The following is a 24,953-nucleotide window of genomic DNA, read 5'->3' on the forward strand; positions in this document are numbered from 1 at the left end:
AATGTTTAGATTGATGACCGTATGAGAAGTTAGGAGTGTTAGAATGGAGGCTTGGGTACTTCAAGTGCCTCCCTTGTGTACTTAGTCACAGATCACAAAATCATTTGTAGAGGTGGAATGGAACCAAAAATGCGAGAACTAATGACTAAAGCTAAAAGGTTATATACCTTTATATTTATTTTCAAAATTGTATCTTATCTGTACACTGGTGCAGACAACCTAAACAATGTTGCTCAAGTAAGACATAAGAAGTAAAGATAATAAAACGTGATGGGTAAGTAATCCAAAATAAGGCAGAAAAATAAAAAAGGTGAGAAAAGGGAAACTGAAAATGCTTCAAACCAAATTATCTCAATATCAGACAAGATAAAAAACCCTTCGAAGTTATATTTTTAAAACAGCAATAAATTTGCATGAGAGAGGTTTTGAACGTTTTCAACTACTGGAAAAAAGTATTACAGAAATCTCATTGAGAAGGTTATTTAGAAAGCATGTGATGCTTCCTCTGTTTGGATATATAACAAAGATATGTGGATATATGTTGGAATATAACAAAGATAAAGACCAGATCTTTCCTCTGCTGCACGAGAACTCTGCCAAGGCACTGCCAAAGTCCTCTCGGACTCGGCGTGAGCTGCAGCCACGCTCTGAAGGAGGTGCAAGCTAGAATAAGGAAGCGTGGGGTTCACTGAGCTTTGCTCTGACAAAATGGCCAAAGTCCATCTCCTCCACGGTTGAAGGGTTTCACCTGTTCTTCAGATTTGGAGCAAGAATTTTTGGCAGTTTTCCATACCATCCTTTAGGAACTAAGTGCAAAAACCCAAGCTGTTTTTAATGCTGCTGGGATTTGGCTGTGTGGGGGTTGGCATGGTGCAGGAGGGTGAGGTTTGGAGGAAGCAGCCTCCGCGAGCTCTCTGTGCGTGCCCTGCTCACCCCGTCTCCATGGAGCGCGCTTCTGTAGGCTGCCTGCCTGCCTGCCTGCCTGCCAGGGGGCTTCGGCGGAGCAGCCAGTGCATCGGATTCCCCTCTCCTACCCTGCCGGACGCCAGATGTCTGCTGCAAGACAGCCCAAGGCTGGGCCATGAACTCCTACATCTCCTGCTAGGTGCCTGCAAGAGCCCTGCTGCACCACCAGGGTAGCTCGCAGCTTTCAAAATAAAAGGGCCTCCTCTCTCGGAGCTGCCCGGTCCCTGGCAGGCCCAAAGGGACGCGTCTTCCATATTCATTGGGAATAATTTAAAGTCAATGGGTGAGACTGCGTTAGACGTGTGGGCATTATAAATTCGCATGTGCTTGTCTTCTGCGTCGTGAGGTGCCTGTGGTGTATTTCTTTAGCATCTGTAATCGGGAAATGCAGAACCCCTTGCCTATCGAGAAGACATACCAGGTCAAAAGCTGTGACTTCTACTGACTTGAGAAGAGGTTTTGTGAGGAGTAGAAAAATAATGATAGCCAACCTCATAACCGTTCCAAATGTGTAGTCCTGTGTTTTTGAATTTCATTATTATAATCATCATTTCTGTGGTGTAGGAAATATCCAAAATATATGGGTATCACAGAAGTGACCATTGGTATTGCTCTGTTCCACCCAACTGTTTTCTGTGCGAAGTTGACATGCTTTGTTGTAGGCAACGTAACTCACCTGTCATCTGGCAAATCTAGATGCTAACAAGCTGCTTAATGTTAATATTAGTGTATAGGTCAATGAGTGTTTTTTAATAAAATTGGTATGGCCTGAATCCCTCTACAGGAACTAATTGCTGCCATTTTACAAAATATTGTTTATGACTGATGAGGGATCAATTGTAAAGTATTATTAAGTATTAATTACATTTCTGCAGTCTGCTATTCTTTCCGTTAATAATGTGCTTGCTCTAATGTCATCTAGTGCCTGTCATCTTCACCGCTCTTTGACTCCTGCTCGGGGCATTTCTCATTATAGCATATGTGTGTGCGTGTGAAGAATGCGTTACTGTAAATGTGGTCACGCGTCTTTATAGGGTTTTGTGGCTCAGTGTTGCTGTTTGTTTGCTTCTAAATTGCAGACAAACATCACTGTTTTACAGACTGAGCTGATATTACAGTATCTAATTTTGAATAGTTTTCACGATATTTACACATTGCATCCTGGGGCAGCTCTGAATTTTATTTACTGAGATATGCAAATTGCAGTTTTCCATTCACTTTATATAGAGCTTTGTGTTAGGTATGCAAGAGGAATTGAAAAAAAAATTGCAGGGCTTGTGGATGTTTAACGAGACATGTTTTTAGTGTTCATGATAAAGATAGTAAGGAGTATATGTTTGCTTTTATGTGTTCAGTGAAATCCTTATCAACTCCCTCCCTCTTCCCCTTCCCCCCCCCCCCCCAAAAAAAAGCACGTTGAGCTGAAGTAGTTTCTCATAAGCCAAGTATTTCAGTAAATCTTTCTTTTAAACAGAAGCTACTCAGAATTAAGGTCAGTTTACATCTATCTGTGACTAAGCCTGGAAGTGTAGTCTAGCTGGTAGTTACAAGGGGAGAGGTTTAAGTAGCTGGAGATCCTACTCACTGGAATTTTACCTTCTGTTAAGGAACGGCCCCCAAAGTGGATTTTAAAAGATATTTAAAAATTTAGGACAGGTAAACTAATTTCAAAACCAGACAAATTAGATGCACTTTCAGACATGTTTCTAGAATCGCATTCCCTAATGAGAATGAGTTAGCGTAACTTACGTTAGTAAAAGCAAAACAACAAATCTCTGGGTGTCTTCATATACGTAACTTGAAAAATCAGTACCTTTAGATAACGTTCCAGCAAACAGAGCAGCTGCTCTGTAAAGTTCTTCTCAGGAGCATAGGTGGAGAAGTTTGTGCGTGTTTGTGCAAATTTGTGAGGAGTCTTCAGTGAGGGGAAAAAAAAAATGGAAAACAGGTTGGCGTATCTGCTGTCAGTGAAAGCAGAGAGGGGAAGAGATGAGTTTGTGCAGTTTGGTTTGTATGTTTGTATGATGTGTACTTAGGGCAGACTGTGGTATTTCATTTGCGTGTGTTACATCCTCAGTTCTGAAAGTATTTATTTCTATTATGCAATTGTGTTGGGGAACGTCTGCACGTATAAAATTACAGTAATTTAATTTCTTCTCTGTTTGCATGTGCATTCCGCAAATTAAGGTCAAGCTGTTTGTCTAGATGAATATTTTGTAAATATTGCACATTGTTAATTTGAAAATCTTCTCTGCTTGGACATGCATTGTGCAAATTGAGGCCTGGCTGGTTGTCTGCCTCAGGGGAAAAGAGGCGCTTATTCTGCAGTGACCACAGACCCCCAAGAACCTGAATTTTGGAGCCCTGAGCCTTGCTGCTTTTATAGCTAGAAGGAGGTAGAAAGCTGTGGTGGTATCGGGTCTTTTCTGAGCTTAATATGGGGGCAGGGGTGATCTTTGGAAGAAGCCCAACAGCGAACAATGAGAACATGCTCTTTGGAGACGCTTCTTTCGGTTACAGTCCTTCCAGGGATGGGAGGAACTGATGGCTCTACTCACCCTCGATTGTGTGACTTTGTACGCTGCTTTTGTAGAAAGTTTTCATCTCTTCTTAGTAATACTTAAGACAAAATTCTGCCATTCAATCTCTGAAGGTTCTGTGGAAATGGTACTGTGGGGGGGGGGGGCATCCACCTGAGCACCCACATGGTGTCGGGCTGGTCCATGCGTGTGCCGTTGCTGTGACAGACGCGTCCAGAGCTGCCTTTTACCTGCATGCAAGCAGTAGAACGGGGGCTTCCCCTCTTTTTTTGGGCTTTCTGTGCTCCTGCTCCAGACGTGGCTGGCCTGCGCACTCCAGCTCCAACAGGTAGGGAGCACCTCCCCTTACTGCATGGGCGCTAGCTACTGTGTAGCATGTAGGTGGTGGGTCAAGCACACTTCCAACTCAAGGGCCTGTTTAGCAGCACAACCCCTGCAGCCGTACGCCTGAGAGGGAAAGCTGAGGACGGTTGTATGTGCTCCTGACTCTCAGCACAATTGTGTGTCTTCCCCCGTAGCGCCCTCCTTGACTTTCCGTATTCTAATGAAGTTCCTTGTTCAATATCAGAAGCCTTCTGCTTTTGTTCTTTATTCTCGTCTCACGTCAGTGCAAAAGCGAAATAATTAACTTGGTGTCAGGTGTGACTTTCCAACAGACTCAACAACAGAGGGGGAAAAAAATAGGAAGACGTATCAAAAGACAGCAGTTCTGCTAAACCACAGTTTCAAGTCTCATATTTTTAAGCAGGGGCTCACAGATTATTCATCTGCATCTTCCTTAGCATTTATGAGGTTGTAAGAGACAGAGTCTGGTAAAGGCAGCAGATTGAATTACTTTCTGAAGAAAAGTTCCATGGTCACTGCCTGACTAAAAGAGGCAATGCTGTGTTTTATTTTGCTTTTAATAACTTGACATTTCACTCCCTACACGAATTTCTTCTTGAGAGAGGGACTAACATCCTGCAGAGGCTGGCGTTGCTATACTTCTTTCTTTGCGTTTAAATTTATTGTTGACCTCGATTGTGGATCTGATTTGGCTTTTGCTGCTGTGTACAATACAAAGAAGAGAATTAAACAGTATCAAACCAGAAAACCTCACTGGGGCTAAAAAGCAATGAGCAGTGTGCAAAATAGGAATTTCTGATGACTAAATATGCAGTAATGTGAATATATTGAAGTAGAATACTGTAGCATTTTTAAGAGAGCAATTTCTTTTTGATTAAAGAAATACAATTAAATCAAATATCTCCTGAAAGTTCAGGCTGTCATTTTTTTTGCCAGTAGAAACCTGCCTTTCTGGTTTATGAAACCATGGTGCTAACATGTAAAGTAAGATGTTATGAGTCATTTGAACAATTCTTTGTTCTCTCTTGAAAGCATTGCCAATGATGTTTTCAAATAAACTTATTATACTTGGGTTTACCCCTAAGAATGCAAGGCTCTAGCAAGTCTGAGCTTAATGCAAGGCAGGTTATGTAATTTCTGCAGCGCTATATGCTGTGGATGTCATTCTGTTAACGTTCTTTGATAGTTTTACTCTGCAGTTTTGGTGAATTATGTTATAATTTTATTGGTGAAAATAAGACAGCTTTTCTTCTGAATCTGATAGCTGAAGATAACTTTCTTCCAATGCAGTAAAAAAAAGTGCGTTTCAAGACTGATAAGTAGTCTCTTGGGGCTTTTTCGGCAGAATTGCTTTCCAGATTCCAGCTGAAGAGCCAATTTACTTGCATAAGACTCTGAACTCAATTGGCTTAAACTGAGAACTTGCTAATTGAAAATGAGGCTACACTGGTTTCAGTGAGGCTCTGAGAATGGGTCCGAAGGGTCTTCCTTAGTGTTGGCGATATGTGAGGTTAAGTAAAGTGAGGTTAGAGTGATAGAGGGGCAGTGACCAGCCCTCATCTCGGCAGTTCCCTGGTGGAGCACTGCCCCGTGTACCCACGGGGATCGCTGAAGGTCATGAAACGCCTTGGTGAGGAGGGCTATGGAGACAATTGCACACAGCGTGTTTTGACTGAGGATAACCACACATTGAGCATCTTACGGCTATAGATGTGGAGAGCACCCAACCGTTGTAAGTAACATGGCTTTGCGCAGCCTTTGGCCACAGCTGGATCACTTGTTTCTGCAGGAACTGCAGTGGTGGAAATGTTAATTGAGCTGTGTTAAGCAAAAAGTTAAGAGACATTTATTTTCTCTCTCGGCTCAACGATAGTTGAAAGATTTTTAAACGTCATTGCTGTTTATCTGCGAAAGGAAAAAAGAGATGCCTTAGTTTCTGCCAAACCAGGTGTGAAATGTGCTTGTTTGTTAGGGATCGTGCTAGCTTTAGCTTCTGGGGGAGGAGGAGGGGAAGGAGGTTGTCCCAAAGACTCTTCATTTACATTCAGCCCATTGCAGCCCTAAGCTGACTGAAAATGAAAAATGCCAGCCAGGTTAGCCGAATCCTGAACTGGTACAGAGTGATATAAGTTAAACTCTGTAGGACTTTAGTTTCTCTTTCGTTTTAGTCTAGCATCTTTGAGTCCCAACAGGGTGCGTAATTACCATAAGATGTTTGAGTGGAAAAGGGACTACTTTCATCTTTGTCCCTGGATTGCTTCCCCCCCTCCCCAAGTCCTACTAATAAAACTAATTGATGGTATGAATCATTTTACTGAGCAAACAAAAAGAGTGACAAGTTCATTGAAAAAGAGTAGACTTAAGGCAATCACAGAATTTCCATGTGCCTTCAGTAGGCCCTGCCCGGTTTCCCTCCATAGGCAGTAATGCAGGTAGCTCTGGTTAATGCCTTCTGAAAAGGCTTTGCTAACTGAAATTGAGTTCACCCTTTCAAAACCCCGTGGCTCTGGACAGCTGATTGTGGGTTTCCTTCCGTCTACAATATTCTTTTTACGTTTGCTACCCAGTTTAAGATGTTGCAACGGTTTATACCTAAATGGAGTCATTTGCAGTTAAGCGTAGGACCTTTGGGGTCAGGGCTGCTTTTTCGTTTTGTGCTTTTACGGTGTCAGTTTCTAAAGGATGCCAGTGGAGTCTTGGGTTCCCAAGGTATGATTGTAACTGCTTAAACGATCATTAGAACAGTTACCAACGCCAAAGGCAGTGGTCTCTTATATGAAGTATGAATGTTAACGTCTGTGCTTTTTAGTTAGATATCTTTCCTGCTTCTTTGAATAACAGTTTATAGAAGATGAGGTAGGACGGTTACTGCTGCTGTCTTGTATCCCTATTGTCCTGTGTTTAGCCTGTCCTTTTTGTTGTTGTTGTTGAGGTGTATTTGGTTTTGTTTCTGTGTTTTTTGCTGTAGTGCTCCTGACTGTCAGTTTATAGCTCAGAAAGGGTGATTCTTGTCTTGCATTGTTTTTACAACCCAAGTTCAGTTTTTATTGGGGAAAGCAATGATAAGATAACTGTACTTCTGTGCTTCAACTAAAACACTAAAGTGAGATTTAGTGAATTTCTGCTAACCTTAATCATGTTTTTCCCAAAGTTTTTCCGGTTATGTGGCTGATCGTTAAGTCTCCCTGTACGTGCTGAGGAAATATGTCATTCCAGTTGCTTTGTTCTCCTATCCTGACTTGGCATAACTGTTCAGTGTAAATAGCCTATATGATGGCATTAGATTGTGCCATACTGAGACCCTTTGAAGAACTGCTCCTGTTTAAGTAAACATATATTAAATTAGTTGAATAGCACGAATAAACAAGTCCCAGCCTACCAGAGATGTTTATCTTGCCATTACTTACTTAGAGTGCCATTGACCATCTGAAATTGTTGTACTGACCCTGCCTTGGTGACTGGGTACAAATACTTCACAAACGTGTCTACTGGAAAAGAATGAAAGTGCCTTCACAGTCGTTGTTTGACTGATATTTCACTAGCAGAGCTGAATTAAATAAATTGAATATCAATGTGTTTTTGCCATTTTAGTTGTGAAATTGTGATTTTTCTCCTAGGTTAAACAGCAAAAGAACACAAGCAGTATCTCTCAGCCTCAACTTCCTGTTTCAGTTCTCTCATGCTTTTACTGTAACAGAGAAGATTAAAGCAGATGTAAACTCGTTTTTGAAATCTATTGTAAATGGTTAATTGGCGACACATCTTTCAGGTGTGTGTGTCCTATTCACTGTTCTCTGACTGTTTATACGAGCTTCTTACAAGTAGTTTTTCCACATATGCAGGCTAAGCGTAGGGCAATTGGCATGCACTGGTATCCTAGGGCCCTTCTATGTATGTATACGTAAAGCAGTTAACCAAAGCCTAATTATGATTTATTTCCATGTTTTTCTGTGGAATTTAGGACTATAGGAAGCAAAGGCTTTACATGATTCTGTAGAGGGATCGTTCTGTGTAATTGTTCTCAGTTGTCTTTGCACGTTTGTTGTTGGCTAGCAGACAAACCGATAAGTAGGAGGCCTTCAGGTGGCAGTAAGCATTTCATAATATGTTGTCAACAGTACAACTTTGTTGGTAATGTTGTCCCCAATATTGTTTGCAAATACTAGAGTAGACCCTTAATGAAGTAGTATTCAAGAATACAGTGAGATTATTTTGATTCAAGGTGTTGGATTTCTCCCACTTCTACTACCAAAAGCATTTTAAATGAAAACAAATGAACTCCAACCTTCTTCAGCAAGAGTAATAACGGAGTAGCTAAGGATTCATAATTTACATCTTACGGACAGACTTTTGCCTCCTGATCTTCAGTGTCAGCGTTTGAGTGACAGGCAGTCTCTGCTTGAAGGAAGAATATTATTTCAGAATTGAGATATGCCGTGGGGATTAGAGTGTTGATCAGAGACCAGAAATTTGCAAGGAAAACACACTAGGCTCACTAGCATTGTATGCATGCGAGTACTCTTAAGTAGTTTTTTTTTTTGTTCTTATTTACCTGCTAACTACGTAACAATAGTTTCAGAATGGTTGGTTAAACACGTATCAGGACAATATATTTTCTTCTGTATATAGCTGAATTTTTGATTTAAGGCAGTGGGGAGCTGCCTTCTTCTTTAGACAAAGCTAACTGAATGCATGAACGCCACTGCACATAGCTGACAAAGGCAGAGCATCTTTATGAAAAGACCCTGTAAATTCTTTCCCACAGAAGTCAACGAAAGGGTCGGTTGTCCTGGGCTACGTATTTCGTCACTTAAACCTAGTGGAGATAGATTACTTTGGACTGCGCTACTGTGACCAAAGTCATCAAACGGTGAGTAAACGACACACCAGGCTGGGTTTTCCATCTGTAAAATTTACCCTCTTGACCTTTGCCTGTAGAGCATTAAATTGTCATGCCTTCACTAACTTTTACTATTTCATGAAACAGTCAGTTTTCCAGTAAAAATTTCCTTATGCTCATTTGCATTAAGATCTTGGAATAGTCATTAATGTTTTAGACAGGAACATTTTCTCATGCAGAATTTAGGATTTGATTTTTGAAAATAAAATGAAGAAAGTATAACAGGTAAAAAATTGTCGCAGTAAGTAGGGTTAAGTATTTTTCCGTTTTAGTGTTTTGCCCTGAACTCGATGCTTAGCACGTGATACTTTCCTGACTGGGAATTCTCTTTGAATGAACCAGTTGTAACTTACTCCTGTTTTGGCTGGGCCTGGAGTATCTTGAAAGCAGTGTCCCCAAGTGTGTCAAAAGCTGATTTACTTGGCCTGCTTGCTGATCTGCTGTCTTAGAGCATAGCTCCTGCTTTGAAGGAATCATTTGGCTGTCAGGACGTTTTGTATAGTATGGCGACTGCTCATTTACTGAGAGCCCCAGAAGTCAGGATATTGATAATGACCTCTTGGCTCCGCTTGGACTGGCACTGCGTCCTCAAGCCAATACCATGAAGAAGGAGTCCCATTTGATTGACAGGGACTCTCCACACGTGCAAGGCTTTTTCCAGCAGGAGATTACAGTCTTAATTGGGCAAGAAAATAGAAACTGGGCTGAGACATTTTAGGGCCAAAACAGTTGGATTGGGGCGGTGGTATCCGAACTGCCTTCCCAAAACAGGTTGTGAAGTGTTACTGCGGTCAGAGAGGAGGAGCAGGGAGTGCTCAGTAGGGGAACCAGTGCTGTATTCATAGAGAGGTCTTCATATTACCTTCATTTTATGAAAGGAATAATGCCTGGCTTATGGGTAATTATGTCAAGCTGTTATGCTTTTAAAGTCAACTGTATTTTGGGAGTAGGCACAGCACCCTGACCTCGAGAGATGTCAAGTTTTATCTAAAAATGATAGTAAGTTACTGAATTGACTAAATGCTTACTAATTTCTTCTGATTAGCTGAAGTAGAACCTGTAGAGACTGGAGTCATAGTAGCTAGAGACTATTGCTTGCTATTGGGAGCTGCAGACTGCCCTGCTCGCCATTTGTTTATTTCTGTGCTGTAGTCTAGACATTTATAAATTCAGTTAAAGCTTCAGGCTTTTAAACTAAGTTTTGTTACATGGAGATGAAAGTCAGATTCAGCGATGAACTGAAAAGTAGGCTGTTGAAAAGAGCATTTTTGATTTCCCGAGGAAACGTGTGAATGAAAAGCAGGTAGCTATTTTTTACTCTCAAAACAGTTTCCTTTTTTCCTGCAAAGACAAATTCCAGAGATGTGCACAGTGCGTATTAAGTGATTTATCTGGCATTGTGAAAATAAGAGAAGATTACCTCCCTTCAGAAAGGCTTAATGCGTAAGGGCACATTTTAGGATATATCCTGCTAATAGACTAGCAGATTTGGCTGTATGATATTATTGCATTTTTTCATTATGTTAGTGTGTATGAGCTGTCAGTCATTATGCCATTAACTCAGCCTCTCCAAATACTGCTTTTTTGCTTTTTTCTCTCGTATCGTGCTCTAGTGGTGTAACCTTAACGTTAGCCTTTGTCTCTGTTTTCCGATCACTCAAGATCGAGAAGCCGCTGTGCATAGGCTTTCCTGTGGATCATGAAGGTGTTCATCCCACTTCCCTAGTTTTCCTGCTTGTGTACTGGTAGCAGTCATGGTGTGGGAATACAAGTGGTACCAGCGCAGATAAGGAGCTCCAGTCGCTCTGTGTGTGGAGGTCCTCTGACCTGTATTTTGCCTGGCTTCCGCACTGGTGGGCAGGTGTCTCTGTAGTGTTTGTATTCCTGGTCTCTTGACTGGGGCACAGTGTATCCCCCGCCTGCAGATTTTCTTTACAGAGCGATCTGAGGTGCGTGGGAGAAGGGTGCACACACAAGCTTTGTCCTGACATGCCGCTGGGAAGCAGCCAGGATGTACAACCGGAGACCACAACTGTGGGCCACGTTATGGAGTGCACCTGCCCTGCCAGGTAGACACTGCCACAGTGACCGACTGAGTTTGTGCTGCAGGCTTTGCACCTGGGCTGTATTATAGAAAAATATCAGGAAAATGCCTGTTCCTGTTATTTATCTGTGCATAGGTAATTAGAAGTTAATGCTGTTTTACCTGGAAGGTTCATTAATGAGGACTGTGTTTAGTTTTACGTGTTTTATGCAACTGTTGCTAGGCTGCTGTTTTTAGTGAAATCCTTTTATGCCTTAAGAATGGCCAGTATAAAGGGAAAGCCTCCTTGGAACAAGCAACACCATGCACTTAAACTGTAAACATGTATTGAATTGCACAGTGAAAACTGCTCAAACCCTGTGGGCTATTGCGGGACTTAGTCCTGTACTGGCTGACAAGAAACCTAGATTTGAATTTTGTATTGGATATGTTTTGGATTGGCCAGAGCAGATTTCCTAAGGGAGTTAAAAAAGGTTACCTTGCTAATTAGTTTTAAAACTGTGCTCCTGAGTTAGTCTCAGAGAGAAAAATCTTTTTGGAGTATTGGCCACCTATTAACGCACTGCTACCGGTGAGGAATATTTTACTACTTAATTTGGCAGGTTTTTTTGTGGTATTATATATTTAACTGAGTGATGAATAAAATAGATTGGACAAAACTGTATGTTTTAAAGAACACAACACAGTCACAAAAGAGGTTTTTTATGAAGAGTATGAAAGAAATCGGTTAGTTATTCTTCCCATTATTTATGCATGCCTCGGCACTTCCAGTTTGTTTCATGCTGTGCTAGTGAGCTACCTCTTATGTGGGTAGTATCATAATTATTTTAGTAGTACTTTGGGTCTAATCAGGGAACAGGATTTCACTGTGCTATATAGCGTATGAATGCGTTAACAGTCAAGTGGTCTCTTCCTGAAGAAGCTAGCTAACTGATTGGAAAGTGAGAGAGAACAGCTAGGCGCAACAAAGAGAAGGACAGAACAAGAGAACAGGGAGGAGACCACGGACAGTAGGATAGAGCAGGAATTGGAGGATTCTGTCTCTAGAGTAGTAATTTGGACATATTATACGAATTTCTCTGCCGATGTTCCGGGTACCCTCAACCTCTTCATGTTAAAAGAACAGTATTTAATTTGCAAAATCAAGCACTTGAAAGTTAGGAATTGCCAAATTTATTATTCTCCAGTGAGGTACTTAAGCTATGTCTATCTTGTGCTCTGAGCAGGGTGGAAGTCCTAAGGAAAAACAAAAAGTATTTGATCTTATAACTGAAACTCCATCAAAATGAACAGATGGGTTGAACTAATGCTGTAGGATGTCAGTAGTGTTTCCTAACCTTGAGTGCTTTTGTTCACAAACTACACAGTGCTCTTTTAACATAGCATAGTATGTTTTTGGTATAGATAGGTTAAATGAAAAATAGTTTTAACTGATTGCCACTGTACCTCTCTGTGCCTTGTCATCAGCTGTTCGCTCAAGCCTTTTGCGTTGCTGCCCAAACTGTTGGCACTTCAGTCACACTGAGCTGAGGGCAGATCCAGCCTTTACTTTTCACTGTGGATGGTCAGCTGGGTCCTGACTGATGGGGCATTTTTTGTCTTCTGCCTCATCTGTCAGCAAAGTGGTATAATGTGCCCTATTTGGTGTTCTCAGGCAAGACCACCTCCAGAGTCTGTGCCGCAGAAGCTGAAAATGGTTTAGGAAAGGCTGTCCTGCCTTTTACTCTCTCACTGCTTTGGTAATTGGGAGAACAGCAGCCTTGTGATTTCCCTCTCCTTTAGTGGAGGAGGGACCAAATGCAAGGTAAGTCCATGTTAGGAGGCCCGCACAGGTCCCCTGCTCATCTCACTTCTGTTTCCCACCTTCCTCCAGCTCCCAGGTGCTCCCACATAATGACTGCTGCTACTGCCTCTCTGGCATCACCAATGTGCTTTAGGAGAGCGGTGCCAATTATTATTTTGGCAGGATGCCGATATTTTCTTGCAGCGTACGAAAGAGGGAATGGAAATGGCAATTTTCATACGTTATATCTCAGGAAAAGCTGAGCAGAATTTGATGAGAGAAAGGGCACTTCTGTAGCCTGAAGGCATTCCCTTGCTAAAACACAAAAGCATGCCGAAAAAAATCATGCTATTAGAGCTTCTCTTATGAAAAAGATTTTGAGATACCCTTATTGTAGACAAAGCTAGACAACTGAAAGCATTTTAAAGATCCTTTGGTAATAAAAACTATTTTTAACTTGCAGAAACCCGACTGCGTTTTGCAATCTCAAGTTTGGTCAGATTGGCCCCTCACCATCCCCAACTAAACTCTCATGCTAAACCTGCTCAGTCTAAGGTCCCTGGAGGCATGTCTGTGTTGTACAACAGGGTGTGATGCAAAGATCTGCCTTTTCTTCTCCACTGTAATGCTAACCTGAGCTGTTAAATTCACAATGGACAGCATAGCGATATTGGCTTAGGGCTATAAAAATACAGAAAGCATTATTACCGTGTAAATTCAGCAGCGTATCCAAGCTGATTTCCCCTGCCCCGGTTAGTTCAGGTACAGTGCTGTGCTAACGCATCCCTACCGCTCCAAGATCCGGAGCGAACATGAAATTGGCACCACTGTACCTGCGTACCGTGCATCTAGTGGGTAGTATGAATTTATTTGAAATAAGTGTTCATTTGGGTGCTTTCTTCCTTGCTGTGTGGAAGCTCTGTTTTGAGCGTACGGGTGTGGTAGAGTAGCATGTAGAAGATAGCCCTTGGCAATGCATTTTGCAGCTGAGTAGCCCAGAGGGGATGTAGAAGCAGCGAGGAGGGGATGCAGATCTCGATTTCTTCTGACGCTGAACTTTCTACTGTGAATTGCCCTGCTGCAATCAGGTCAGTTCAGTTATGGCAAAGTTAAATACAGAAGCCAGCACCATGAAGTCCGTAACCCAGCAGTGTGGACTCATGGATGCGAAGTATGTTTCTTGATCCATCCTACACAGTTAATAAAGGAACTGCAGCATGCTCAAATTGCCAGGTTATTAGACCAAATAGGTAGATGGCAAAAAAATAGCAGATTAAATGGACTGTATGTAACTTAGCTGTAGAAAAAGGCATCATTTTAACAAAATATTTGCTTACAATAGGAAATGTCTGTCCTTTAGGACTTCACTGTAACATGATATAGTGTACACTGTGATCTCAAGAGCTTGGAAGAACAGTTGAGCTGTACTTAGCTCATATTTTGTTTTTTGCCTGGGTTTGACATTTGCCCATGAATACAGTACACTAAATTAGCTCGAAAGAAAAAGACTTGGACTGGTTAAAATTAGGCTGTATAGCCAGTGAGAGGAAAGTGGGAGTTGATAGTATTGATTAGAAGCTAGAAACTGTAGAAGATTATTAAGGGAATGAGACAACCTAAACGAAGCTGATGGCCAACTGAATTAAAGGCAGTAAGAGTGAACTTTTAAAGGGTAGCAGGATCAAAAGGAAACTCATACTCTGGTATAGTATAGATTTATTATTAAGTATAAGAGAGAGAACTTCAGATTCTAATAAAAAGGTAGAAGTATTTAATACATATTTGTATTTTTAGGAAATGCCTGATGATTTATTCATTTCCTTTGTAATAAGGGAACATTTTCCTTTTTCAGAGTTCTTGACGAGGTCACCTAGGATGTCTGCAGCTCAGAAGATCTAGAGAGTTTGCATTTAATATTTGTAGAAAAACTGACCTAATAATTCTGATGGTTAATGTTGGCTGAAATTATGGAAGGTTTTTGATAATTTCAGATTATAATTGAAAAATGCTAGGTAATCTCTTAAATGTTATGATTTTTCTCTTGTAAAAGTGAACAAAAATTGGCGTGAGGAGATAGGTACAACTTCATAAAAGTCTTATTAAGATGCCTAAGGTACCTTAAGGTAATAAGTCTTATTAAGGTACCAAGGTACCTTATTAAGATACCTTGAAATTGATAGATTTGCCTCCACCGAACACTTCATTGACTGATACCACAGCAAACATTTCAACCTAGTTAATATTTTGTTTCAATTAAGTTCATGGAATTTGACCTAGATTTGACCCTATGCAGATTCAAGGAATGAAATTCGCGGAAGAAATGTTTGCGCTCATTTAAAGGGCTGATTATAAAATAACGCATACACCTTTCACAGCTTTGTCTCAGTTTAAAATCTTCATATTGGAGCCCGATTTGTAGAAGTACAGATGACAACAGAGCCTGTCTGTTCTTAAAACACCATACGTTTTTTAAAACATCTTTTTTTTTATAATTCCTTCCTAAAAAGGAACAAGGAAGATTTTGTTCATTAATGTCAAGTAAATTTATCATCATTCTTAGTAAATAATAATTTGTGTAGTAAATAAAGGGTAAATTGCCTTTGTAAATAGTAATTAGTAAATTAGTAGCCATCAATTTAGTAATTGGATAGCTGCATTTGTTAGTGCTAATGAAAAATAGTGATTTTTTTCCCCCCTATTTCTTCTGTGAATATTAAATTTTGCTTTCAGATGCACGTAATTTAGCACCTGCAGTTGGATGGGTAAGAGCTGGGTCCTCCGCTGCTTTGCAGTGGTGATGAGCTGCTTGTAAGTTAGATAAGTAGCTGTGTGCACAGGAGAGATACAGGCAGGAGCTCCCTGAGAAGTGACAAGCTGGTTGCCAAATAGATAAAAAGAATGAGACTACATGTCTCCTGCTTCAGCACCCATGAATGCTAAGTTTGTTGTCATCACCTGCTGTGCAAGTGTATTGGATTAACAGGAGAGAGGGCTCTTTTGTTTTCTTCCTCTTGGCTCTTTAACAATTTAACACGTGAATGCAAAACTATGACCATGTCCAACATTATTTATATGAATACACATGTATTTGATATGTATATAATGCACATTGTTATGTAGATGTGCATAAGTATGCTTAAAGGGCTCTACTGGGTGTGAAAGGTAATACACAATTGTGCTGTGTGTTACACAGCTGCCTGCAACTTGGAAATTGCATTCCAAAGACCATACAAAGAATATAATTTAGGCTGCAAAGTAGGAAACGTGAGAATTAAGACTTCTAATGCAACTTTAGTGTGCTTGTGCTGTCTACTTATGTGATGATACAGTCTTTGATTATGGGGCCACTGTCTGTTTTATCCCATCGCAGCCAGCGTATTGCATGGATACAAAAGGCAACAGAATTCAGGTTACAGAGACAACCAGAAGTCTGTAATACTCCTGGGCTTGACTTGGCAACTTGAATGGTGATACTTCAACATCAATTTTTTACATACAGTTAATCCATCCGTACGTATAAAGCTCAAAAACAAAGGGGACTATGAAACATTAAAAAATACAGCATCAAATCTTGAAGCTGATTTCAGTTCACTTAAGGAAAATCATTTTTGCTTTAAAGACTGTCGAGTTATTTTGTGATAGAATTTGATCTGTTGTTGAAACAGCATAGTTCTGATCTCTTGCAACATAACGCAGAGCTGTCAATGAAAAGCAAACTAGTTTGGCAATGTATTTTTCGCGCTGTGATGCCAGTTTTGGAAAGTGGGATGTTCTGAGGTCGGAATGTGCATTGCAGTGTCATTTTTGCCCCTTTTTTGCCTGTTAACTTTGAAATCTCTGTATTTTATCAGCTTACTGTGCTAGCTCAGATTATTGCTGGTAGGGAGTTCTGACAGGTTGTTTGAACAAGTGTGACGAGTTTTTCTTCCCTTCCCACCTTGTGTTGAGGTTAAGAGGGTTTGTGTTTTCGGATAGTTACTGGATGCATGCAAAACAAATACATTTTTCTTTAGGAAGTTTGAAGTGCCTGATCATCACTCTATATGCTTGTGAAGCTGTCACTTTTGACTCATGAGAATTTTGTAGGTAAGAGTCAAGTGTAAGGTTTTCCTCCTGTGTGAGGTGCCATCTTAATTATTTTTTTTAAAATGCAGCTCACTGAACAGACGGCTGATGACTCTTGTAATCTTAGTTTATGGCAATGCTCCACAAACGTTCCTGGATGTGAAATGGCAATATCAGTCTACTAGACCAAGAGCAAGGCATGCAGCTGGATCAGCGGCTAACTAGTTTGTTTTCCTGTTTCGTCAAAATACTGATAGTTGTTTACAACCGGTTATTCAATTAATTGTTTGAATTTTTCCTTTCAGTCTTTTGTAGTGTTTTTCCCTCTCTCCTTTGTTACTCGTTCTAATAGTGAAATTCTTTACTCTGGAGATGTCCTCTGGCTAGAAGAGGAAGAATTTTGATTGATCAGTTTAGCCTTGTTCTCTGTAGGGTGAGCTCAGTGGGGCGGGTAAGGCGTTTCCTCGTTCTTTGGTCTGTATAGTTCCTTGGTTAAAAGTGGGGGGCACAAAGGGAGTAAATTCAGGCTGCCTCAGAAAGCGCTTTTCAGGAGCTGTGTTCTGCAGCCTTTTTCCTCCCCATGTTTTAAAACTGTGTGCTGTTCTTGGCTGGTCCAAAAAGTTCATGTACGAGGGCAGAGGACAGAAATGAGTGAAGACAAGAATGGTCTTGGCAGCTGCCTGTGCACTTTTTTTCCAATAAATGAATCATAGAAATGTCAGGCTAAAGAAAAAATAAGCTAACGCAGTCATTGCGAGAACAGGATGTGCACCGTGCTGGTGATCCGTGTAGCCATCCTGAGAGGTAGCCAGCTGGTCTGCAGAAGTGGGCTCAGCGGTAACCTGCTGAATAGCTTCTAACAAAAGTTTGCTAGAGAAGGGGCAGAGTAATCGGAAGTTATACAAGCAGTTGTCTGTGGTCTGTTGGTCGAATGATAGGGGCGCTCTCGTAACAGCTGATGCCTTTGCAGCGCACCAAGTACATACACCTTGCTCATCTCTGACACGTTTGCCAACCAGCTCTTTAAACCTGCCGGGGGAAGAGATTCTGCGCCCTTTCTCCCTTGGTGCCGTTTGCCAGTGACTCCGTCCCCTGTTATTAGAAGGCTTTTCTAAAAATCAAAACTAAATTTTCTTTGCTGCTAGTTAAGCCACTTTCTTCACATCTTGTACTCAGTGGACATGACGGAAAATTGATCAGCGTTTTCTTATAGCAGTTCTTGGAGATGGAAGAGTTACGCCTATCGCCTCCCTTTTGGGCTTTGTTAGGAAAAAAAAATGGAGCCCCTTCATTCTTTCCCTGTAGGTCTTGTCTGACGTGCTTTGTTGTTACTGAGTGTATGTATACCTTTGCTGTTACTTCAGAGATAGCCTGCTTCGGTTAATCTCCCGGGAAGAAAAGAGCGGGTTGCACAGCAGCGTGTACTATCTCTGTCAGATAAGGTAGACACCAAGAGGTCCCTTATATAAATCCTCTGTAGAGCCAGCTGGTCACGAGACTGATACGTGGTAGCTCCTAGCAAACGCATTTCCTTTTAGCGAGACCCGTTGCCTCAGAGAAGACAGGTAACATCACACTCGTGCAGACGATGGTTCTCTGATCAGAAACGGCTCTACTGCTACGAGGCGGTTGTTAGCAGACGAGCGCGTCTCAGGCGGACGGTCTGTCCACTTCCGCGTTAATGTGATCTCGGAAAAGTTTCTGTGTTCTGCGGAGAAAATGAATCGTCTTACTTGTGCTCTGTTTGTGAGGAAAAACATCAATATATGAATAAATATGCACTTGATATTATCCTGCATGATTTGCAATGTTAAGTGACTATTTTCCATAATTATTTATCTCACAGTACTGGCTGGATCCTGCAAAGACCCTTGCTGAACATAAGGAATTGATAAACAGTATGTATTTAATTCAAACTTTTAAAGAAATTATCTGAAGATGAAACAACAGAGAAAGTATTCCATGTATATATAGCCTGTAAGGCCTTTGTATTCTAGTTGCAACAGGTTAATAGCTAATTCATTACTATAGTTCATAGCCACATCAAAATTTCACACACGCATTGAATGTACCGTCATTTTCCAAGGGTATTTGTGAGACTGTTGTCCAAGGAGTTCTCTGCCGTTACGTTTTTATTTTAGAAAACAAATGGTGCTATTCTTAACTTGTATAATTAATTTTATAATTTTATAATTATAATTTTATAATTAATTTTTATAATTAATTTTTAACTGTGATACCTCTACCATACTAACCACATGAAATTCCCTTTTTTCTTCTGAAGGTAACAATATTGCTTCTATTGATAATATGCTGGCTAATGTTTTTACTGCATTACTGTCTGGTCTTCCTATGTAATACCCGTTACTTGCATTATAATTAAAGAATTTTGGTAAGATTTCTTAAAAATAAATTGGAGACTTTCTGTGAAACATGTAAAAGTGGGAGCGTACGTGAAATAAATGCATCTGTAAGAATCTCGGGACGGAAGCTTACTGGGGAAGAACAATGTATTTATAAAAGTGGAATTAGAAAAGCCCTTCCAAATATTTATTAATTAAACTAGCATATAATTAAAATCTCTTTGTAAGATATTTGAAAATGTAGAAAGGCTTAATATTCAGTATAATTTATCGTAGGGAGTCACATTTCGCACAATTACATTTTTTTCAAAAGTCTCATTAGAAAAGGTATTTAAAGGTCAAAACCAATCAGTTAAAAAAAAGAACTTGGAGAAATAGCAAAGAAATCTAAAGTTAAAGTTTTCAAAATAAAAAAAAACTCCAAGTAGAATATGGGATATGAATAAATAAACACAATTTGTGGAAAAAATAGTAAAAAGACTTTTCTTAGTTTAGTTTTTTATTATTGTATTTATTATTATATTTGTGCTATTAGAACCTTGTTATTTTATAATAATTATGGTTTATTATTCATATGTTATGAATGTAGATGTTCTGCTTTGCTAAAGAATGTTATATGATTGTGTGAGGAATTTTTGGTGACTTCAAGTTTTATAGGCTTCGTAGTAGATGTTTTGTAATCAGATAATCATAACTATTACCTTTTGCACTGATTTTTATTTTTCTGTTTTTTTTCCCCCTCAGCTGGACCACCATACACGCTGTATTTCGGCATTAAATTCTATGCGGAAGATCCATGTAAACTTAAAGAAGAAATAACAAGGTGCAGTATTGTGATGGGAGCATAGGTAGTTGGTTTCCAGGTAGTAGCGGGTTAGAGTCAGGCGCGTACCGCTGCGGTGTGCCTGCGTTGTTGTTTATGCTGGAGCGTCTGCATGTGCAGGAAGAGAGTTGTGAGCAACTTCACGGAGGTTGGTATGAACCACGGTTAGGAAGATCAGGATGAAAAGGTACTTTCTAGTGCATTAAAAAGCAAAGGCATCTGATGTGCGTTTGAGTTCTTTCCTTTTTCTCTCTCTCCCTCTCTTTCTCTTCTTTCCTTTTCCTCCCTCTCCTTCTCTCTTTATGCATGTGCTATAGTGAAGTTTAGAGTTTACTTGGGTATCTAAATACAGGAGATTTTCTTCTTTATTGGTCATAGCTTAAATTCCAGGACTGTTTTTCAAGAGGACTTCTCTTTGTCCTAAAAATATGTGAAGGAAATTGAAGAGCTATGTGCTTTTCATTCTTTTAGATAAGATTAGCCTTAAAAAAAATTCTGCAGATACACGCACGTGCGCGCGCACGTGCACTTGCATGAACTCACACACAGGGGCTTTTCTGTTTGCTTTGTTTATGAAAGATCCTAGACAATTAATTTTATATTCAAAAGGAACTTTAAACATTGTGATAGGTAGATGGATAAAATTAATATACTGACTTGCATTAATAAATGCCAAAATATTTCTTCTGATGTCCAAGTTTGTGCTCAAGAGGAATATGACATGTAAGAATCCATTTGAACACGTGCAGGGATTTTAATTTTCCTTAATCAAACGTGGCAGTTGTTACAGCCTAAGCAGAATATATTTCATGTACCGCAATGAGAAATTTTTTTTTCCCCCTTAAGGGCACTGCAGTAACAGAAGTCTCAGTATAACAAGATTGATATTGACCTGGTAAAAATAAATAAAATGATGATTCTTCAGGTAAAAAACATAAGTTGGCTGCAATGTAATGCCCTGCTGCCCTCAAAGTTTGATACAGTTTTGCTGTTCCTTTCCAGAGCCACTTTCAACTCTACTCAAACAGGGGGAAAAAGATGGCCCTGGGAAGAGAACTTCAGCAGCAGAACCTGTTGTGATTACTGCTAGGGAGGCAGGTTGGATTTATGTCTGTGGAATGACAGGGGCTAAATTTTCAAGAATTGCATTTGGTTTCCTTGCAATAAAGTTAGCCTGTGATTTGCACTTATTTGGTGTGCAAATCTAGTCAAGAAGCATTTTGGTATAAATCGTAAGCCTCTATTTTTGTGTGCACAGTGTTTGTTTGCTCATGCAAAAGTTGCACCCTGGAAGGTACAGAGGTACATAAGAAAGCAATGTGCTTGTAACTACACTCTTCAAAAAACACACTGAAGAACAGCCAAATGCCATCAAACTTTATGAGCGTTTATTCCTATAGACTCTTAAACCTTGGAAGGGAAAAATATATATTTTCAGAAAAAAGGTAAAAATAAAGCCTTCTACCTAGAAGGGATTACAGCCACTCTTTTTCTTCATAACGATAATTTTCAGCAGGAAGTATGTGATTCCAGTGGTGCGCTGACTGTGTTTATTTGGAGCGTGATTGTTATTTGAACGCGTATGTGAGTGTTGTTATTAGATGTTAATGATCTATGGCATTACATGATTACTACTTGCAAATAATAAAATCCTGTCAAATTTGTAATTGCTTCACACCAAATTCTAATTTTGGTTTGTAGGCAAAAGCTAATGCTGAGCTGATTCCTATTAACATTTGCGGGATGTGTTTGCTAGAGCTGTGTGCTTGGGTACTTAATAGTATGCGTGACAAACTTGACAGCGAACAAGGTGAGAATATTTTAGCTACAAGTTTGGACAAAAGGCCTCGTTCTGTGAGGAGCTTAGTGGCTACAGTGGGAATTGAGAATGTTCATCACTTTGTAGGAGTCACTCCAGCACTTAACGGTTGTTGCCTCTGACTGTTTTTTGGCAAGGAGGTGAGTTTTGTTGCAAAGGCGTTGTTCTGTTGTATTCTGAACAAACATACTGGAAAGAGGCAGGTAAGGACACCTACTACATGGAAAGGACATTGGTAGCCCTATTCTGTTCCTGAAGCTCTGCACTGTAGACCTGTAGAGGTGTTAAAGGAAAAACGATTGTATATCAGAAGCGTATTTCATGTTAAAAAGAAGGTGCTGTGTGCTCCATAGTAGATTTAAAATCTTCTTTATCTTCATCATCCATACAGAGAATATTTGTCTAGATGGGACTGGCCAGCCCTAGATAGAAGCAATACTGACATGTTGCCTAGACAGGAGAAACCCTGAGTGTGCGCGCTTTATATCTCTGGATGACTTTCTCAAAAACTTCTGTGCAAGGTCCTGGCCATTAGGGATGAAGAATATTAGCCATTTGTTTAAGGATGGACGTTTTCTCCTGTCATAATCACACAAAGCACAGCACATATTCTGGGGATCATTAACCAGAAAGAAATGGATATTCTTATTTAGAGACTCAGTTGGTCTGATAAAGTCTAGTAATTTTTATTGGGCTTTCAATAATTGAAGGATCAGCTGTCGTGCAACCTGCAGTTTGTGAGCTTCCCAAGGACAAGAACAGTTGTACTTTGAACTTGCAGAGCCTTCCAAGGTGTTCTCATGAGTCAGGTGTAATAACAAACACAAAATAAATCAGTTACAGTGTAGCTGAACTGCTCTGTGTAGATGAAGTTGAATTAATGAATAATGAAAGAGCTGTGTGCGTGTGTGCATGACAAACTTTTTCTTAAAAAAGATACCTTTTCGGTGGTGTTTTTGTATGAACTTGGTGCAAGAACTTCATATAGGGTGCTGTAAAACACTGTGTAAAGGTGTTGTGGTAAAAACAGACAAAACAAAACCAAGTGTGTTTAAAAAGATTTCCTAGAATGAGTATGGAGAGTTGCAAAACCAAACAGGCCTTTTACCTGGTAGCTTGTTTTCTTGCCTATTACTTTTCCATCTGTTCTGTGCATATTGTTTTGTTGTTAAGCGCAGCATTGGAAAGACAGGAGGAGGTGTGGCGAATGCAGATAGATAGTTGTGCTCAGCTGGCAGCTGATGTCTGAGCCGTTTATCCGATGTGTGTTGAATATATACAATGGAGGCTGAAGAAACAGTATGTAAGGTGTTTTGGATTGCATTTGATGTAATGCTAGAAACTGAGAGATCTGCATCAGTAAAAATATTCTTAAAAACTTTGATTTTTACCTTTGCTTCTGAGTCCTGCTGCTGATTTTGAATTCAGTGAGGCTTTATGTTGAGACCTGAGTATGCATTTCACCAAGGGGAAGGTTTAGCCCAAAATTACATTTTATCCCTGCTGTCTCTGTTCCAAGAGGACAGGTATGCTGCACTAAGAAATACGGTTAGCTGCTGGTAATATATCCACCCATTTCTTCGTGAGAGGACAGACCCGATGAAATCTGCTTCCTATTCTAGACTTGCTATTTCTGATATGCAGAGAGGAAACCACTGATTCAAGCGATGTGTGATGCCCAGTTCTCCCCTAAGCTGATCCACTGATCAGGTTAAACTTTGGTCCTTTGATAGGTTTCTAGCAGAATTTTTGTGATTTTTAGCCCTCTTCCCCGTTTCTTGACTGCTGTATGAAAGTCAAAAGAGCGAAATTACACTTTTATGAGGAAAATTAATTTGCAGAGTTCTCCCCAATCCAGTTTCTTTCACTAGATTGTTCTTAGTTGTTACTTGAAGGTTAGGAGGAGAAAAGTAATTCAAACAGGGATAAAATTTTTGATTGTCACCTAATTATGTTACATGATGTGTTTTTAGTTAACTGGAAGATGATGAAATGTTACTTGGGGCATCGGGCTCGATACTGAAGTAATAACTTCATTTCCTCTTTGTTTTAGGTATCAGTTTTTCTTGCAGGTCAAGCAAGATGTTTTACAGGGCCGCTTGCCTTGTCCAACCAACACTGCAGCGCAGCTGGGAGCATATGTGATTCAGTGTAAGTTCTTCTGGCCAGCTGAGAGCTTATTTCTTTTAATCCTGTATTATGATTCACTTTGTGTTGACTGAAGACTTGATTAGCGCTTTGTGTGTTCATTTCAGAATGGAACAAAACAAATTTAGATTGATTTGTACCAGAGAACTGTAAATAGATGCTCAGTCTGAAGAGAAGAAGTAGAAATAATATAGAAATTAATAATGTAGAAATAATATAGAAATTAGTACCAAAAATATTTGAAAAGTTGATGATGATCTGAAGTACCTTCTGAGGAGTGTGTCAAACACTGTTTGCCTTACTCAGGAATACTTTATTTTGTACTTAGGACATCGCATGTAGACTGTGTCAACAACCCCCTCCTTTTTTTTTTCCCCCCATAGCATATTTTTTACTTCATCAGGCAGTTTAGAGTTGATTGGTCATTGGCAGCCTCCAGGCAACACATTCTGTCAAATAAAAGAATCTTTTAGAAATTACGTTATGTCAATATGAATGTACCTTGCTTGAAGAGAGGATGTGTTTTGACCTGAAGTGAAGAATTTTAATTCTTCCTGTCATTTATTTGCATTCATCCATCAGTAGGTAGCTTTTCAGAAGTGCAAGTTATATCCTATATACTTGCTAGAACTAGCGATCAATTAGGAAGGAGCTGTCTGTCTACCAGTTATTCCTCTTACATTGCAGTTCAAGCTCTACATTCAAACACAATGGGTAACTTTCAGCCGCTGGCCCTGCACGCGCCATTCAGATCATGCCAGGCAAAGATGATTGTCAAAGATGACAATCTTTGGTGTCCATGCTGATCCTTTCCTTAGCGCATGGGCAAAGACTTTTGTGGGCAAAGACTGCAGACTGTTATAGTGGCACTGATGGAAAACAGTACCCTTGGCACATCTGCAGAATCTGCCAATTCTGTTTTTTGATTGACCTGTTCCTGTTAGGAATACTGAAGTTCTTGCTGTTGTAGCTAGTCCTGTTGATCCTGTTATAGGCCAGAAACACATTGTCTTAGAGAGTTTTTTGAGAAACTTCTCAACATCTCCACTGAACAGGTAACTGTCTTGTTCTGGAAGCGTTATTAAATTCTAGAAAGAAACAGGAGTGGTTAGATGAGCCTTTTCCTTCATGGCCCTTATAGCCTGCTTTTGGCTGTC

At 40.1% G+C, this 24,953-nt stretch overlaps 1 protein-coding gene across 5 annotated transcripts in view; it reads left to right on the forward strand.

Moving 5' to 3' along the window:
* The window catches only part of LOC138064821 (band 4.1-like protein 4A), a 140,555-nt gene that overhangs the window by 45,257 nt on the left and 70,345 nt on the right, over window positions 1–24,953 (forward strand). For all 5 annotated transcript variants that reach the window (XM_068928827.1, XM_068928828.1, XM_068928829.1 and 2 more), the window contains 4 exons: window positions 8,617–8,721; window positions 18,490–18,541; window positions 19,751–19,829; window positions 23,702–23,799. In XM_068928827.1, coding sequence (XP_068784928.1) covers window positions 8,617–8,721; window positions 18,490–18,541; window positions 19,751–19,829; window positions 23,702–23,799 — 334 coding nt within the window. The remainder of the gene's footprint in view (window positions 1–8,616; window positions 8,722–18,489; window positions 18,542–19,750; window positions 19,830–23,701; window positions 23,800–24,953) is intronic.

The sequence above is a fragment of the Struthio camelus genome, chromosome Z (genome assembly GCF_040807025.1).
Source record: "Struthio camelus isolate bStrCam1 chromosome Z, bStrCam1.hap1, whole genome shotgun sequence".
NCBI classification, from domain to species: Eukaryota; Metazoa; Chordata; class Aves; order Struthioniformes; family Struthionidae; genus Struthio; species Struthio camelus.